Genomic DNA, 17,624 nt, shown 5'->3' with positions numbered 1-17,624 from the left:
ATTTAGATGAAAGAAGTTTTTCTAAAATTGCAATTCAGGATTGCGAAGAAAATAGTGAAGGTCACTCTTTACAATTTTATTATTTGAGGCTGCAATAAAAATTAAAAAAGTACATTTTTTAAATTTATGTTAGTTATATGCCTAGATAAAAAGATTGTAAAAGCGACTCTTCGGTATTTTCTTCGCGACTCCGACCAACTGTAATTTTTTAATTTCATAATTTCATAATATCATAACTTTTGAACCAATAGATTTCCCGTCTTAAAACTTCTATTTTTGGATTCTACACGTCGAAAACTACACAAGTGCAAAAAAAGCCAATAATTTTTGGTTTCCTAAAATAAAATTTAGCCGAGATTAGTATTACGCTTATTTTATATGTATGTATTTAGTATATGAATCTGCATACGTTAATAGACAAGGACATAAGAGACCTCTATGCAGCGTTTTCTTTTTCTTTTTACATATATTGCTTTCTCAGCTCGCTTACACATTTTATCTTTATATGTGTCTTTATGGTCAATATTTGCGGTATTAAGAATCTAGAGGTGATTATGACTAATGCAGGTAGACTGCGCGTTCCCAGGCGTAAGAGGCAATAAAGAGAATACAAGAGGCAGTAAAGAGAACACAAAAGTGAAAGTGTTATATTCAGGTTATCCTTTTTTCTCTCTAATGAGTGTTTAGTGAGAGGAAGAAAAGAGAAAAGAGAGGAAGAGCTTGTGTAGTGGATGGTGGATCGCCCCACTATTTGTATTCTCCTTACTTTTTGCACAATCTGAGAGAGAGCGCAATACCTCGACACTCGGCACCACAGTCGTATGTCGTATGGCACTATTTCTGTCCTTCAATATAATCTTCAGCTTACCTGTAAGAACACGCTATCTATCTGTATCAGTATGAGAGAGCCACACTGTATCAATGTTATGTTGAGGTTATGTGATAGAGGAACGCGTGGATGAATTTATGATAGAAATATATATATTGAAGTAAGCATAAGTATAAGTGTATGCTGATCTAAATCCTCATTCTAGCAGTGTTACATTACAACAACTGACATTACTAAAAAATTAACCTTGGTGTGTGACTTTAGCTGAAAGTTACAAAAAACAGCAATAAAAATTTACTTATGGCTCTTTTGTTTCTAGACCTTGTAACCCAAAAACAACATTCATATTCAAGGGCACAATAATATGGACCTCTCCATTTTTAATTTTTTGCTTCAGTAAATTTTATTTTCTTCGTAACGGCCGTTTCCAGGTCACGGGTATACAAAAGAGAAAGATGTGGAGTTTTCCTAGAAGTAATTATTTCAACAATATATATATAGTATTTTTCTCAATATATATATAGTAATACTATATATATAGTAGTATATATATAGTATTTTCAAATTTTAATGTAGAAGACTTATATCAATAATTATGTTAATAAAATCAAATGTATCATTTTAATGATTATTTTTATTAAAAGCAGTTAATTAATTAACCGTTTTAGTGTCAGGGGTTTTTAAGAATTCGTTCGGATTGTCCCATGCAGCGCGATAGCGTTTCGTTTATTTATTTGCGAGAAATGCCGATCGACTCGTTTTTTTCGTTAAAATATTCGCTCAACGCGCTCGCGTTTCGTTTCATCAGTCATATCCGAAACGTTATACTAAACATTCAAAAGGTTGCGAAATATTCGTGCTTTACGTTTTGTTTGCGTGATAACATTCTATAATATAGGATTTGGTTTTTCAATTCAAGAGGTAATTTATACATTAGTTTTTTTTAATTAACACTAAACCTACCGACACTTTGTATATACCTATTCCTGCCGTGTACGGTCAAAATGACCAGTGATTAAAGAAGTAATAGTTTTTATGATTTAACTTAGATAATGGTTAATTTATAACTGAATGTATATAAAATGATGAACTTTCAAAAAATTTCGGCCAAATTTACTTTTGTTTAATTTCAACTATAGACAAATAAAATTACACTTTTGTGTATATAGAGATATATCTTATTCAACTTCGTTGCATTTTTTACAAATTATCTTATTATCAAATGTATATTTGCCGCATACATACTTCCCGCATCTTAAACAAATTTTTATAATTTTGTAACCTTTACAATTTTTTACTTGACAAATTTTTTGTAGTAATGAATCTGAACTTGTTGATAGTTTTATTGCATGGTATTCTCCCGCGATTTTTTATACAAAAATAATGTGTGCACCAGGTTTATAACAATTTTGTGAATTCTTTGTAAATCGGCCCCATACCATTGCAAATTTATTGGTTCATAAATGCTGGCTTCTTTCGCTCTTCTTATCAAATCGTATAAATCTCATAATTTCAGCAAAATCATTTTTGTTCATTGTTTTTGAAAAAATGCAGATCTCCAAATTTTATTCCATAAATATGAGACATCTAAATTCTTTGCCTGATATGCACCGCGGGTATATATCAGAGCAATAAATGCATCTAGTTTTGTTGCATCTAGCTTTCTCTTAGCCTCCAATACTCCAAATATATACGGTGATCGATGATAAGATAAAATGCCATCTTTACTTGTCCTTTCATTATATGCCGTTTAAAATATCCCTAGAAATGTTATGAACTGATGTCCTGCCAGATTTGGGACTTGCATCTATTTCTCTCCAAACTATCCCATCGGGCCCATTTTCGTTACGTTGGTTCTTTACATCAGTCTCACTCTTTGCTGTCAACGATAATTTCTTTCCTCTTTTCTCTGGACGTGAACGCTTATTTACTAATAATATTCAATTCTGATTCGGTTGTAAATAGTTTTCATGTGTTTCCATGCCGTTTTCAGTTGTTGAAGTTTCTTGTTCATCGCACGCTGAACAGTCTTCTTCTATGTCTGTTATTTTTTTTTTTACAATTTTATTTTGAGAAGTCTTGTCATTTTTAGGGTAAATATTTATCACAAAATAACGCTATGTACGGAATACAAAATTATTGTCAAATTTGATATGCTTTACTTTTCCCTTTATAACAGCTTTACACAAAATGCTCTGAGATGCTTTCTGTTTGAGTTTCAGAGATAACAAGTTTAGATGTCGACTGATTGACTAACAAACTGAGATGTATTCTGGTCGAAGGGATGATAGCAAGTAAGAATATGGTCTGTGACGGCGATATTTATACGAAAATATTGATGAATATTGGCCGTTCTCCACCAACGGTTACTTGAGGGTGGAGTTGAGAAAACCCCGCTTTTCCCTTGTTTTATCGCAATGAATAATAACCCTAAGAAACTTCTCAACTTTTAAAATGTTTATAACAATGGACTGTAAAAAATGCTAAATTTTATGGCGGTTCCTTAGGATTATTATGGGCCTGAATTGATATGTATTGACAACTGGTGGTCATCTTAATTGAGGGATGCGATTATGTTTTATGACAAGATTACAGGTGTAACAGCTATTATTATTTGTTATTACTGATTTTGTTTGTCATCTGACTTTGAGATAGTATTTTCTTTGTACTGATTACAAGGCAGGATACAAATTTTTCTTAGAAAATAAAAGAGCAAACTAAAAGTAAATATCGAAAAATATATTGTATGTATGTTTTAGGAAAAGTCAGAAATTATGAAGCGATATGATAACGTTTAAATATGGTTAAATTTGTGTAGAAGTTCGAGAGCGGTCAATTTAACCGACGCTGGTAGGTTTAGTGTTAATTTGATTATTTATTATTCGTGTATTCCTTGTAGGGCAATGGATACGAAAAAGAAAAGAACGAAGTCAAGTTGGAGACCTAATTCAACTTCTGAATCTGACGATAGCAGTAGTAAGATCGTTCCAGTTTCAAAAAGAAGGAGAATAGACGTTTTTGATACATCTAGTAGCGAAAATAGTATTCCATGCAGTTTTATCTGTTCTGCTACATCTGCAAGTACTTCTATTAATGATATAGGTGAACAAGAGAATTTATTTTCCTTTACTGAAGGCACTGGGCCACAGCCATCGCTAACTAACAAATCTAAACCTATCGATTATTTTAATTTGTTCATCGATTCATTCCTGCTAACATTAATGGTTCGCGAAACGAATAAGTACGCCGAACAATTAATAAAATCACGTAAAATCACCCAAAGATCTCGAATGAAACTATGGAAACCAGTTACTTTGCTCGAAATAAAGGCGTTTATAGCAGTTTTATTGGAAATGGGGATAACGAGGCGACCAACGATATTTTCTTATTGGACCGAAAATTCAAGGAGCATACCCTGGTTTTCAAAAATGTTTTCGCGAAATAGATTCCAGCTTATTTATCAATGTTTTCATTTAGTCGATAATAAAGAATGTTTCCCACCAGGCCATGAAAAGTACGACCCATGCCTAAAATTTATGCCAATAGTTGAACACGCGAATAGAGTATCCAAATTAATTTTGACGCATGCTTCAAATGACAATACCATAGTAATTAAAAAACGAAATGAAAACGAAAGAAGTGGAGCAAAACCATACATAGGTGACAGTTATGATAGTTATATGAGGGGAGTTGGCAAATCGGACAAAATGTTATACGTCTATCTTGATGAACGCCGCACGGTAAAATATTGGAAAAAAATTACGTTTCACATCATTGCCCGTATGGTATTAAATTCCTATCTATTTTATAAGGAAGTTAGCAAAAAGAAGCCAATGACTCGATTGGAATTTACATCAAGTATTATATCTGAAATAGAGCATGAATGGATGCAAGTCAAAAAACAACATATGGTAAGTGATAATGACAGAATATTTGGCTTAATGAAACTACCAGGCAGAAATTTAAGACAGTGCGTAGTTTGTAGCAGTAAAATTAACGGTATAAAACGATCGAATTTAATTTGTATGCAGTGCAAAAAAGGGCTTCATCCATTATGTCTTCATAAACATGTCTGTTTTAAAAATAATGAATGTCATGATCCTGTAAAACCATGACTATAATTTTAATGTCTTTGCGTGTTTACATCTTTGTGTTCTGATTTAATATATATTGTTTATTTGTTTCATTTATCATCCTAATGGGTGAACTAAATAAAAAACTTACTTCTAAATATGACAATGAACATTAGTAATCTAGTTTTATATCTACTATAAATAAAATATTATATTGTTTTTTTATATTTTCAAAAATTTGTACTATGCAGAAGTATATGTAAATAAAAATAAATTCAACAAAAACGGCTTATTTATGCAGGTGGTTTACGATTATTTGAAAAAAAGTAATTACGAGAGGAAACTCTGATATGACTCGCAAGGAGCTACATTCGGAACCGAGCGTGTTGCGAATTGACGATCGTGATCAAACATCGCGACACATTTCACCACAGTACGCGAATAACGCGATCGCGCTGCGTGGCGCTAAAATGGTTAATTTAATAATAGCAGTTAATCTCATAAATTTAACAATAAGACAAATGTATTTTCAGCATTGCCAAAGAGAATAAAAATTGAAACTATAGAATAACCGAACGACTGTAGTTTATAAACAAGATAATACTTTGGGTAGAATAAGAAACGTATATATGTACCTTTCGTATAGTTAAGTGGTGCATATTATATATACAAATGGTACCCTGTGCATGAACAACAATGAAAGCATAAGCAATATATTTAATTTTTTTACGACAATGGTTTTCCCGAAATATATTCATATGAAATTAATTTGTGGCGGATCGGTATCAACAGGACGCCGACAGGTCGAGGCATCAACGCGGCGCAACACCTCCCGGGCGATCCGCGGGTACCAACCGCCAACACTAGAGAGCTACGACGACAACGTGTCTGTCTGTCTAACTCGCTAGCGGTCGAATATACGAGCGATTGATATAAATACCGCACCTAGCGAGACTCCCTCTACGTCTAAGGCAGGGACTACCGGGCATAGCCTTACTGACGAGTCCACCGGTGGTCCCGGGACGAAACGCACTCTCTCTCTCTCTCCTTTTCATTAGCCTCAAATTCACCAAATACAATTTTATTTTCTGTAAGACGGGAAGTATCATTAGCATCCACCACATATATGTATGTAAACAACTTCTCTTTCTTAAACAATTTACAATTAGTTTAACGAACAGGTTTTAATTATTAGTTTAACAAATTTTACACTTTTTAGTGTTTTTCGTTACAAGACATATATAGTACAAGTGGAATAATAGCACATAGACAGAAAGCACTGCATCACGTAACGTTCCGTTAAGGGCCGTATCGAATTAGCAACTGTAGGACAAGTCACCTAGAATCTTTGGAAGAATCTAGATTTTCTCGAGATCTTTTCTCTTTACCAATTCATGTAAACTTTTCTAAGTTTAAGTGTCTTCCATGTCCATGGGCTCAAGAGCGGATGAATCTCAAAGATAGTACTTCGACGAGCAATTTCACCCATCAGGGTAAGCAAGGAAGGATATCCAAGAATAGAGAAGAGTGGACAGGCGTCGAAATTGCGATCGAAGATGAGTTTTTTTGAGCAGATCAATTTTATCTATTTTTGAAAGTTTTTTTTGAGCGGATCAATTTTATCTATTTTTGAGAGATAATTTTCTTGTATTCTTGACAAGCTAACTTCTGAATAAATCTTAGCTTTAAAATAAAAGATTTTTCAATTTTCGCGCACTCCAGAGAGCAGGGCGGTTCAGAGCTCCACGCTCCAACTCACTCACCATTTTTCCCCAAAACCGCAAACGTAACATGACAATTCAAAGTTGAATTTTTTTTTTGGTGTAATATTAATGTAGATAGATATTTATGGGAAATTAACACTAATATACTGAACACAGCCACATAAATAGGTCTTAACACTAATATACCGAAAGCATAGAAAAAACCATCCGATAATTGAGTCGTGAAAAATCGACATAGTAGATAAGAGGTATCGTTCTGTCCATGCATAATATGTACTGAATTTATCAGACAGAACCAGAGACCCTCTATTTGTCCCTGTTTGAACAACAACGAAAACTTAGTTGCCTTCCATGTTGCTTTTTCATGACCCAATTTTCGGGCACGTTTGATCGGCAGATTTCAGCACGGCCCATAATGTGACATGAAGTGGACAAAAATCAAAATAATTATTATTCGATTTTGATCTCATTATTCGATGATATCATCAGTCTATAAGTAAGTAATATAAGTAATACTGAAAGAAAAATAAAACAAACTCAAAGTTGAATTTCTGTTTGGAAAAATTCCCTAAAATGTCACTATAAATATGTTTACTATTGTCAAAACTGTCTTTGAAGAGTTCAGGATGCAGAAATTTAAATTTGAACACTCAGTTTACATTCAACGGCCAGTAATGGATGTTCGTATGTAAGTTAGTAAAGTTTACTATGGTGTTTAATAAAAGAGATTTGGCGAAAGCATTTTCGCCAAACAAAGTTAAAAAGTTGCCAAAGAAACGAATTTCAAACAATTCAATAAAGCCAAGCACAAGTGGAAGCCCAAGTTTATCCATACAAACTGAATCTGGTTCACAGACGAGTATTAAAGTAATCGTAAGAATACGACCGCAAAATGAGCACGAACAGCAGGGCAATTGTAAAACTGTTTTGAAGATCGTTGACGATAAAATGCTAATTTTCGATCCTAAAGAAGAGGAGAATCCATTTTTTTATCATGGTGTTGCTCAGAAAGGTCGTGATTTGCTTAAGAAACAAAATAAAGAACTGCAATTCATCTTTGACAAAATATTTGACATGACGTCGAATAACAGTGATGTATTTGAAGGAAGTACGAAAGATTTGATTTGCAATCTTTTGGATGGTTATAATTGTTCTGTATTTGCATATGGAGCAACTGGTGCTGGAAAAACTCATACTATGCTTGGTAGTAGCAATGATCCTGGTATCACATACAGGACAGTCGCAGAATTATTTTATCAAATAGAACAGCAGAGTGATCAACGTGAATTTAATTTAGGTGTAACGTATTTAGAAATTTATAATGAAAATGTGCAAGATCTTTTACATAAATCTGGTCCTTTGCATTTAAGAGACGATGGTAGATATGGAGTAATTGTTGCTGGTCTTAAAATAATTGCTATTCAGAATGCTGAAGAATTATTGACACTTTTAGCAAAAGGCAATAAAAATCGCACTCAACATCCTACTGATGCAAATGAGGAAAGTAGCAGAAGTCACGCAGTTTTTCAAGTTTATATTAATATCACCAACAAAATGGATGGTCAAGTACGACAAGTTAAACTGTCTATGATTGATTTAGCTGGTTCTGAAAGAGCTTCTGCTACAGGTTGTAAAGGGGCAAGGTTTAAAGAAGGTGCAAATATTAATAAATCTTTATTGGCTCTAGGCAACTGCATTAATAAGTTAGCAGATGGTGCAAAACATATAACATACAGAGATTCTAAATTGACTCGTCTCTTAAAAGACTCATTAGGTGGAAATTGTCAGACAGTTATGATAGCTAACATAGCACCTTCTAGCTTTAGTTATGAGGATACATACAATACATTGAGATATGCAAATAGAGCAAAGAAGATCAAAACTCATATAAAGAAAAATATTCTATCCTGTGAAATGCATGTAACTGCATATATAAAAATGGTTGAAGAACAAAAGAAAGAAATAAATTATCTAAAACAAAAGCTATTAGCATTTGAAAATAGTTCGCAGCATGTATTACCACAGGTTCAAGGTAATAACATTAATGAGGAAATAGATAAAGCTGCGCTAATTGATAGCAATAAATTAATTGAATTACTTCAAAAAAAGAGAATTTTGAATGAAAAAGTCCTTTCATTAGAAAGCGCAGACAAGATATTATGCTGTAGAATTCAATATAAGAAAGCAGCAGATGAAAGATTGCATAATCTAACAGCAGCTGTTGATACTTTGACGCTTGAAGAACAAAATGCAAGTGGTAAATCAAGAGTTAATAAATCACTGCATTACTTTGAACGACAAAGAGATTCGTTAAAGATACAGATGGAAGCAGCATGGGAGGAACTGTGTTCAGTAGAAACAGAAATACAAAAACTGTATGCGGAAGCAAAGTTAAAGAAACTTGCAAAATTAGAAGATATGTTTGCACTACAAACTAGTGAAATAGAAAATTCTAGATTACAACAACAGTATGAACATGCAAAGAAAGTAAATAATCTTCAACAATGTGAAATAGAGTCTTATCATTCAATGATTAAAATGATGAGTACAACATTACAAAATTATTATAACATGATGAGAGGATATGGAACCATGACAGATACAATGAAGGAAGAATTTAAACAGCTGATCAAATTATTGGAAGGAGTGAGAAATATAAAATGGTCAGATATGGAAACAACTAAACATGAGGAGTGCTTTTATAACTTGACATGCCTTAGTGTACCCCATTTAATGGATCCCCTTAATAGTAAGATACCTATATATGTATTACAACCTTTAAATGATCAAGATGCATTGGATGCAACTTTCAATACATTTTGTTCTGAAAAAGAAGTGTTTGATACACAGAATGTAACTATCACATTGGAAGAGGAATCAACCATGGATTGTAATACTGATATGAAAGTAATAAAGGAAAGTACAGAAGAAGGACAAAATGTAAATTGTATACAAGAAAAAGTTAAAAAGCGTGTCCTTTCAGATAAAAATAATATGAATGTAACAAAGACTCCTATCAAACAAGCAAGGAAGATATCCCCTAAATGTAAGGATATTACAATCTGTACAATAGGAATTCAAGATAAAGAAAATAAAAAGTATATGCAAAAGCCACATGTAACAATGAGCGCTAAAAGTATAACCATATTAAATAAGTTAAAAGCAGATAAACTCAAGAAAGAAAATCTTGATATAAATACATCAAATAGAGGATTGAAAGCAGTAAGGGAGAAAGAAAGAAGGAGATTAATGTCAACGCATCCCTATCAAAAACTAAAAGAAAAACAAAAGTAAGTGTAGGTTTTAATAAATTGCAATACAATTATTGGCATTGTTTAACAAAAAAGACTCGATAAGTCTTACTAAGTTGGTATATTAAACTATAATGACAATGGTCCTAAATTATTAAAACAAAAAATTTTTGACATTGTTTAAAGAGATAAATTTCCAAATTTTTACAAGTAATTCAATATTTTTCATTTGGAATAAAAATTATGACATTGTTGCAGATTCTGTCCAGTTCTACCTTCGTCAAAAATTCCATAATAGCGATAGTAATAATATGAAAAGTAATTTAACAACAAACAAATGTATATGTAATCTTTTATGTTGGAGCCAGAAAGACAATAGATGGAGGTCTGACTAAATATTTTATATTTTTAGTGACATATAAGTACAAAAAATTTATAGCATAAAGTAACATTATAATAAGCATAAAAATGACATTGTAATAAGAAAAATAATAATTATAAAATCTTGAAGATGTTAGTTATAAAATTGAAATTATATAAAATTATGCAATGTTATAAAGGTGCGAATGTACCTTCCAATTGTATTTGTTTAGTAAAAGTATTTGTGGATTTATGTTGCTTTTTAATGATATTTTAATAAATGATCATTTATAGACTGAATATCGAAAAAAAGAACACAGGAAAGTAAAATAACATCAATTTACATTTATCTTATAAGGTAGCATTTACATAATGTTTCATATTGTGGTGCAATAGTCAGAAACACCTGCAGGAGAGAAACTAATTTGTGGAACATTGTTGGATAAGAATGTATGGTTACATCAATGAATATTGCAAATGAAAATTGTTTGCCTCTGAGTCGTGGTATGTTTAATGCATGACTATCATAGGTCAGAAATGAGATATGCTGTAATTTATGAACTTAATTGCTTTTTAAGTTATCAAAGATGCAGAAGTATTTTTAATTTAAATGAAATAAACGTAATTGAACTTAAATTTTAGGTTTTTATTTGTAAATATCCTAAATTTATTTTTTCTTTTTTGTATTGCATAATGCAACCTGTATTCCAAATATATGGTATAGCACTTAACGATATGTCTTTATATACCATAGTCAGTGTCCGGCGGTAAACAATTTTGTCGAAATAAAAAATTATTGTACAACTACTTCCATAATCCTTTAATTTTTTATATAATAAAGTATAAAAACTTACCTTTTCAATTACATTATATCACATTATCAGTTTTGTTTTTTTTTACACATGAACGTTCTATAACAGTTAATACAGTTAAACTAGGAATGACAAACATTACAAACTCAATATTTTTATTTACTTATTCTTTACTTATTTTTAAAATCATAAGATTTTAGGTTTAACACATTTTTAACAGCTTGTCTGTATTTATTGATTGAAAATTGATCTTCTCCTTTATTTATTAAATCAGAAACTGCAATTTTATATTCTGTTACATGTGGGATGTATTCATAGTTGGAATCAGTTGGCATGTTTGGCCAACTATACATGGACGTTAAAGATTTTCTGCTTTTACTTTTATCCCAGTCATAATATTCCATATCTACTTCAGATTTTTCTGTTTCCCATGGTTCAAAACGCTAAAAACAATTCTTGTTTGATTTGCTTTGCTTGTATGCTATATTTATCAGTAAATTGATATAATTAATGGGAAATGACTTACCCAAGATACATGAAACAATGCAGTTAGTAGGTACTTTACATAATCTAAATTCTGTTTTCTAGATGGACATCTGTCTGCAGTTATTGTTATCATATCTGTGTTAGGATTATACCTATCACCCAGTAACCTAAGTATTTTATCTTTAGCATGAGTATTTAAATGCAAAGAGGATAGTCTTACTCTCAAATTAACTATTCTAGCAAGAGGTTCTCTTATTGTAGGAGAAGAATAGCAATAATCAGATGTAATTATTTCAACAGGAAAGTATTTTACACATGCTTCATTTGTTTCCAATTCTTCTGGCCATCTCGTACAAAATTTTTTTAATGCTTCGCAATGTTTTTTAATAACAGGTGGAGTAAGGTGTAAGAAGTTTGGAATTTTCATTAACTCTGCATTTCCATATTTATTAGGATGTATACCTTTTGTATTTTTATATCCTTGTTGTAAAGGAAATGGTACGATATCAGGATGAAATGTTCGTGCAGCAGGCCAAATTGTCTGCCAATCTTGATTAGCTGACATTTCACTTCTTTTTTTAATTACTAAATCCACAATTACGTTTCTTTGTAACTTTTTGTTTGTAACTTTCTTTTCACTTGGCAGTAATTGCAATACCCGAAATTCTATGAAAGAAAGTATATATAAATTAAAAATGCGCACGAGCACTACATAATAAAAATATGTTTATGCTTTTGTAAAAAATTATATTTAATAGGAAGTTTGGTTAGAAGAACGTTATAATACCTATATCATCATCGATGCTCGCAGAAGATGATAACGAAAGTTTCATGATTTTTAATGGCGTTATAATATTTTGGGTTTCGTAACGTCTTATTAGCGATAACATTTTAACAATTATTTCTTGATAATTTGTTAATAACCTTAAATTATGTTATACGGTTTACACAGCGCAGAGACCTATCTAAGAAAATAGTTCCTAAACGGCTCAATTCTGTATATACATATATGCGCATGTGCATATTGTTTTTAACTGTATAACGAATGTTGTTATAATATAATACATAATTAGATAGAAATTTAATTTTATTTATTTTTTATTTAACTTCAAATACAAAATCCGTTTAAGTAAATGTAAACGACATTTTTGTGTGAATGATAATCTACTCTGTAACAAATAATCTTTCTTTATTTACATATAATCTTTACATATATCTTTTTTTATATGATCTGAAGTTCTGAAGAATATCCGAGGAAGTATGACATATTTTAAATGAATTAAAACATTTCTAAAGAAAACCGCGATTGAAATGTATGTATATGCTATAGTAGATGTTACTATATGATTTCTATGAATTAAGATGTCAGCATGTTTTTCGAAATAGTTTTACTTTTAAGGATATGTGTAAAATAATTAAAGATTACAAAAGTTGATAATTATGAATCTATGCAATCTAAGCAACGATAAAGACGTAAATGTACTTAAAACTGATACTTGCAAAGTTCGTTTCAACATAGATGCTCAAAAAAGATCTGAAGTACACATGCATATAATATAATGTATGCATATACAATCGATGTTTGTAAATGTGGTTAAAGGTTGGTATTTCGAGAGATGACATCCTTCATTCTTCGGATTATTTTTGATGAACGTTGGTGTTGAATATGTCGTCTCCACGTCCAAAATCTCCACGACCTCCTATTTCTACGAGGAAGGATGAAAAAGAAGAAAGTTTCTGGGATAAGATTGGGACCTTGGGTCGAAAAAAGCGTATCAAAGAAGGTATCATACTGCGTTTACATTACGTTATGACAAGTTAACTTTGTTTATGCTTCTTTTACGAGAATTTACGGGATATATTTCCTTATATGGTACGAGTAGCTTCAAACTTTAAAAAATGATATTGTTGGTAATGTCGATGTTCGATTTGTATTTTGTAAATGTTTTTTGTTAAAGTTACTGTTTATGTTTATTTTGAATTTAATTGATATAGTGCAAGAGGTACAGGAGGAAGGGAAATATGCAATTGATTCACCAGGATTTGCAGCCAATCCAGAGATGCCACCAGAAGAATATGCATTAGATGAAAACGAGGAACGTTCAATGATAGAGCCTAGGTCTTTGGAAGATTCTAAACTCAAAGAATTAATATTTGTCCTGATTGAATGGATTAACGATGAATTAGCCGACCAGCGGATTATTGTTAAAGATATTGCAGAAGATTTGTATGATGGACAGGTACTACAGAAACTATTGGGTATGTTATATAATAGCAAAATTGAATAGAATTCTTGTAATACATGGAGTCTAAGTAGGCATATTTTTTTTATTAATTTTAGAAAAGTTGACGGGAAAGAAGTTAGATGTACCTGAAGTGACTCAATCAGAAGAAGGTCAGAAACAGAAATTAGCAGTTGTGTTGTCAGCTGCTAATCAAGTATTAGGACGCCATCCTCCTTACAAGTGGAACGTAGAATCTGTTCATTCGAAAAACATTGTTGCCATTTTACATTTATTGGTTGGTTTGGCAAGGCAATTCCGAGCGCCTGTTAGATTGCCAGAAAGAGTAGCTGCTCAGGTTGTCGTTGTGCGTAAGAAGGATGGCCAGCTAATACACAGAACGGTTAGAGAAGAAATTACATCGACGTACGATGATTTGGGAATGCGTTGCGAACGGGACGCTTTTGATAGTCTTTTTGATCATCCGGCTGATAAATTAGCTGTAGTTAAAAAGGTATGTTGTTCATTTGTGTTATAAAAAATTATATGCTCTCTACAATGCAATACATAGTTATATTTTCTAGTCATTGATTTCTTTCGTCAATAAACACTTGAGTAAAGTTCATTTGGAGGTGACAGATTTAGATACGCAATTTCATGATGGTGTTTTTTTAACTCTTCTACTTGGACTTCTCGAAGGTTTTTTCGTACCTTTAGGTAGTTTTCATTTGACACCTAAAACACATGATCATAAGGTACATAATGTTTCATTTGCATTTGATATTATGCAAGATATTGGTCTACCAAAACCCAAGGCTCGCCCAGAAGGTTGGTATTGTTGTTAACTGCAATACTTATGAAATATCGGAACTAAATGAATGTGACTGGTGACATTATATTTTGTTTGCAGATATTGTAAATTTGGATCTAAAATCAACTCTACGAGTATTGTACAATTTATTCACAAAATATAAAAGCATGAATTAAGTTAATAAATAATTTAAAGGAGGATAAATATAATAAGATTTGAACAAATTAATGAGAGTTAATTAGTGTTGCTAATGTTACTAACGTTACTAACCAAAGAATATGGTTTTCATAATTGGTACGCGAGCAATGTACTTTTGCATATGATAATGGACAACGGACAAAAAAAGTGAGGAATAATAGATGTAGTAGAAGCGAAATAGAAAGGATGTTGTCATGTCTTTAAAATCTAATATTTCTTCAAAATTATAATCCTTATGTTATTATTCAAATTTATTCAAGTTAAATATAGTTGTACGAATTTTATACATTCTTATGAAGATTCTAAGAAATATAAAAATTTTACTTTTTAAATCTATCTGATATTTTTTATCCCTGATTATCCCTGATAAATTGTTTTCATCGGCGTCTAGTACAAATTTTAAATTCTTTTTCTTTCCTTTTTATTATTATTAATGCTCGTACAAGGAAATGATTCTTAGAAATTTTACAAGTTTCAACGCACATTTTCAAAATTGCTTTCGTAACGTTTAATTTAGCTATGCTTTACGCGACAGAGGATGTGAAAGAACAAGCGCATAAACTGTTGGATAAAATATTTAGCATTGCTGATCAATTTCAAGCAATTTACCAACTTCAGAAGATAAATTATACATTGTTATCAAGCGGTCGATTGATATATAATGGCAAAGCAGAACAGCGTAATATGTATCGATCGATCGTTATTCAGATGTAACTTGTCTTGGGAATGATGCTTATGCATTGATTCAGGTAGAATTGCCGTCGCAATTTCAACGATGTCGAAAGAACTAAAAATATATAGAAAGTATGCTAGTTTCGTAAAACGTTTTCTCCTCCTTAGTGGGATGTGTTCGATTACGAAGAAGCGGGATGTATTTTATCGGTGCATATCAATTTGGTCGATATTTTCCTCTTTCATTTCACTCTGCGTCGTAGGAAATTTTTGCTCACAGAATGTTCAGAATATCGCTTTGCTTACCGCTTCGTTTTCCCTCTTCTGTGCCATATTGAATACAACTATGAAGGTTTGTAAGTTTATCTACATATATTTTAAAAGAATCCATTTCATTCATATAACCGAATTGTCACTTCTAACATTTAAATGTGTCATACGTATCCTGCCTTCAAATTCAACGAATCCGAGTTGTAGGCAAACAAAGATATTCAAGATACGTGATTCAATTTATGTAATTGAAACATGAACGATCGAAATTTTTTATCGACATTTTACAACAAGATACTTTTTGCTTTTTTAGGCTTGCTGCTTTTTCATCTATCAAAATAAACTGCAACAAGCAAATGATATACTCAGTTCTATGTTGGAACAAGCACTAAGCGAAACAGATATAGGATCAATAGCTTTTTCCTGGGTTCGAACGTTTTATCGATTGATTTATCTACAGTTTACGTTAATGGCAATCAACAGCATTATACACGCATTTAAACCGTTGATTACGAGAATACTTTACAACGCGAACAATACAACAAATCTACAATATCCTTTACCCTTTCCTGCAAGTTATCCTTGGACGATTGATTCAATGTTAGTCTGGCAATTGCATTATCTCTTTGATTTGAATATTATTTGGAATATAATCTCTGTATCTACCGGTGTAGATGGATTTTTCAGCTTTTGCTTATTTCGTATATCGGTAATGTTACGTTTGTTGGGTTTTGAGTTCGAGATGAGATTTTCAACTGACGAGAAGAATAAGGCGAATAAAGAGTATGAGGAGAATCGTAAACGGATCTTTCAAGAATGCGTCAACAAGCACGCTCTGTTACTGAAATGTCGAGACATTGTTCAAGAAGCTTACGGACCCGTCATACTATTAACGACAATAACGAGCGCAACGAGTCTATGTACTTTAATATTTCAGGTTTTGCAGGTGAGAGTCCCGATAAAGATAATCGAGAAAATACTTTGCACAACATCTGTTTACTATTTACATATTTAAGCTCAGTTAAATTTGAGATTCTATCGATTTTCATTTGGCCTTCTTTCTATGCATGCGTAAATATCTATAATAACTAAAACGATTACTTAACGGGTTGGTTGTTTGACAGGTTAAAGGACAAATTATGGATAAAATCATAATGTGTACTGTTTTCATTTTTATGAAATTATTACAAACGTTCCTGTACGCCTGGCCTGCAGACGTAATTCTTATTGAGGTTCGTAGATGTACTTGCTTGTTGTCGTCTCGAGTTATCGTCATCTCAAATTGTTTCTTAAACTAGCGAACGTCGATTATACGTAGACTTGTAATCAGCCTCCTTAATTTTCGTTTCCTTCGTAGAGCGATCGTTTTCGTCACAAGGTTTATTTTAGCGATTGGTACAAACACAAGGATACTAGTTTCGCAAAAGGCTTTACGCTGATATTAGCACAGAGATCGATAGTTCTGAAAGCGTGTGACTTGATGCAAGTTTCATTGGATCTTTTTGTTAAGGTAATCTATCTTTCGATTTAATCATTTTCAATACACCTGTCTCGTGTATATTTCCAGGTTTTGAATACCGCAGTATCCTACTATTTCTTGTTAGAAACCATTGATAAGGATAAATAATATAAATGAAATTGGTACTGATATAGTATCACGATAGTAAGAGTACCTAATAATGATGATTACGATGATAATAATAGGGGAAAAAGACATCGAAAAGAAAAAGCATAATAGCTTTGTAAAATACAGTTTTCGACGATCTTTAAGTTGCAAAACGATTTGTACAAATTGTGTATTTGCCTAATCATAAGTAGAGCAACAGTAAGCTACCAAGTCAACGCTGTTTTTTCTCTTCTTTCTTGGTAGATGGTAAATAAAAGCAAGATAATGCGTATTACAAATATATTTCAAG

General features: G+C 31.9%; 5 protein-coding genes across 16 annotated transcripts; 4 read left to right on the top strand and 1 right to left on the bottom strand.

The window, feature by feature from the left end:
- Window positions 1–39: 39 nt before the first annotated feature.
- LOC117207693 (piggyBac transposable element-derived protein 4-like) lies at window positions 40–7,055 on the top strand. 11 transcript variants are annotated; one of them, XM_033448117.1, is made up of 5 exons: window positions 40–1,079; window positions 1,149–1,303; window positions 3,052–3,123; window positions 3,729–4,740; window positions 6,314–7,055. In XM_033448117.1, exons 3-5 carry the CDS (start codon window positions 3,095–3,097, stop codon window positions 6,470–6,472), a joined length of 1,200 nt encoding a protein of 399 aa, XP_033304008.1. In that variant the 5' UTR covers window positions 40–1,079; window positions 1,149–1,303; window positions 3,052–3,094; the 3' UTR covers window positions 6,473–7,055. The 11 variants fall into 11 exon arrangements, with proteins under 11 accessions (XP_033304008.1, XP_033304010.1, XP_033304009.1 ...); XM_033448119.1 differs by lacking the exon at window positions 6,314–7,055 and adding an exon at window positions 5,204–5,691; XM_033448118.1 differs by lacking the exon at window positions 6,314–7,055 and having other exon boundaries at window positions 3,729–4,569; window positions 4,642–5,147.
- Window positions 7,056–7,163: 108 nt separating this feature from the next.
- Window positions 7,164–11,081, top strand: LOC117207688 (kinesin-like protein KIF18A). Its single transcript, XM_033448101.1, has 2 exons — window positions 7,164–9,916; window positions 10,136–11,081. The coding sequence occupies exons 1-2, from the start codon at window positions 7,305–7,307 to the stop codon at window positions 10,170–10,172; spliced, it is 2,649 nt and encodes an 882-aa protein (XP_033303992.1). The 5' UTR covers window positions 7,164–7,304; the 3' UTR covers window positions 10,173–11,081.
- Window positions 11,082–11,172: 91 nt separating this feature from the next.
- On the bottom strand, window positions 11,173–12,512 carry LOC117207697 (28S ribosomal protein S35, mitochondrial). Its single transcript, XM_033448125.1, has 3 exons — window positions 12,323–12,512; window positions 11,576–12,201; window positions 11,173–11,492 (listed from the first exon to the last, which is right to left on the bottom strand). The coding sequence occupies exons 1-3, from the start codon at window positions 12,423–12,425 to the stop codon at window positions 11,220–11,222; spliced, it is 1,002 nt and encodes a 333-aa protein (XP_033304016.1). The 5' UTR covers window positions 12,426–12,512; the 3' UTR covers window positions 11,173–11,219.
- A 319-nt stretch (window positions 12,513–12,831) lies between these two features.
- LOC117207696 (beta-parvin) lies at window positions 12,832–15,098 on the top strand. 2 transcript variants are annotated; one of them, XM_033448124.1, is made up of 6 exons: window positions 12,832–12,848; window positions 13,136–13,319; window positions 13,531–13,794; window positions 13,877–14,271; window positions 14,342–14,585; window positions 14,668–15,098. In XM_033448124.1, the coding sequence occupies exons 2-6, from the start codon at window positions 13,202–13,204 to the stop codon at window positions 14,742–14,744; spliced, it is 1,098 nt and encodes a 365-aa protein (XP_033304015.1). In that variant the 5' UTR covers window positions 12,832–12,848; window positions 13,136–13,201; the 3' UTR covers window positions 14,745–15,098. The 2 variants fall into 2 exon arrangements, with proteins under 2 accessions (XP_033304015.1, XP_033304014.1); XM_033448123.1 differs by lacking the exon at window positions 12,832–12,848 and having other exon boundaries at window positions 13,074–13,319.
- Window positions 15,099–15,179: 81 nt separating this feature from the next.
- On the top strand, window positions 15,180–17,623 carry LOC117207695 (odorant receptor 24a-like). Its single transcript, XM_033448122.1, has 5 exons — window positions 15,180–15,790; window positions 16,022–16,654; window positions 16,833–16,940; window positions 17,066–17,218; window positions 17,276–17,623. Exons 1-5 carry the CDS (start codon window positions 15,542–15,544, stop codon window positions 17,333–17,335), a joined length of 1,203 nt encoding a protein of 400 aa, XP_033304013.1. The 5' UTR covers window positions 15,180–15,541; the 3' UTR covers window positions 17,336–17,623.
- The last annotated feature ends 1 nt before the right edge of the window (window position 17,624 follows it).

The sequence above is a fragment of the Bombus bifarius genome, unplaced genomic scaffold, assembly GCF_011952205.1.
Source record: "Bombus bifarius isolate JDL3187 unplaced genomic scaffold, Bbif_JDL3187 scf7180000008045, whole genome shotgun sequence".
Lineage (NCBI taxonomy): Eukaryota > Metazoa > Arthropoda > Insecta > Hymenoptera > Apidae > Bombus > Bombus bifarius.
This window is presented reverse-complemented; position numbering and strand designations above follow the sequence as displayed.

What these genes read in the sequence shown, in the direction of transcription:
- LOC117207693 (XM_033448115.1), top strand. Translation starts at nt 3,095, where the DNA reads ATGTATTCTGGTCGAAGGGATGATAGCAA. An exon ending in GGTCGAAGGGATGATAGCAA is followed by an intron (nt 3,124 to 3,728) that starts GTAAGAATATGG and finishes TATTCCTTGTAG; the next exon opens with GGCAATGGATACGAAAAAGA.
- LOC117207688 (XM_033448101.1), top strand. Translation starts at nt 7,305, where the DNA reads ATGTTCGTATGTAAGTTAGTAAAGTTTACTATGGTGTTTAATAAAAGA. An exon ending in AAACTAAAAGAAAAACAAAA is followed by an intron (nt 9,917 to 10,135) that starts GTAAGTGTAGGT and finishes ACATTGTTGCAG; the next exon opens with ATTCTGTCCAGTTCTACCTT.
- LOC117207697 (XM_033448125.1), bottom strand. Translation starts at nt 12,425, where the DNA reads ATGTTATCGCTAATAAGACGTTACGAAACCCAAAATATTATAACGCCA. An exon ending in GAGCATCGATGATGATATAG is followed by an intron (nt 12,202 to 12,322) that starts GTATTATAACGT and finishes TTTCTTTCATAG; the next exon opens with AATTTCGGGTATTGCAATTA. An exon ending in CATTGTTTCATGTATCTTGG is followed by an intron (nt 11,493 to 11,575) that starts GTAAGTCATTTC and finishes AATTGTTTTTAG; the next exon opens with CGTTTTGAACCATGGGAAAC.
- LOC117207696 (XM_033448124.1), top strand. Translation starts at nt 13,202, where the DNA reads ATGTCGTCTCCACGTCCAAAATCTCCACGACCTCCTATTTCTACGAGG. An exon ending in AAAAAAGCGTATCAAAGAAG is followed by an intron (nt 13,320 to 13,530) that starts GTATCATACTGC and finishes TAATTGATATAG; the next exon opens with TGCAAGAGGTACAGGAGGAA. An exon ending in GGTACTACAGAAACTATTGG is followed by an intron (nt 13,795 to 13,876) that starts GTATGTTATATA and finishes TATTAATTTTAG; the next exon opens with AAAAGTTGACGGGAAAGAAG.
- LOC117207695 (XM_033448122.1), top strand. Translation starts at nt 15,542, where the DNA reads ATGTCGAAAGAACTAAAAATATATAGAAAGTATGCTAGTTTCGTAAAA. An exon ending in CAGACGTAATTCTTATTGAG is followed by an intron (nt 16,941 to 17,065) that starts GTTCGTAGATGT and finishes TTTCCTTCGTAG; the next exon opens with AGCGATCGTTTTCGTCACAA. An exon ending in CATTGGATCTTTTTGTTAAG is followed by an intron (nt 17,219 to 17,275) that starts GTAATCTATCTT and finishes GTATATTTCCAG; the next exon opens with GTTTTGAATACCGCAGTATC.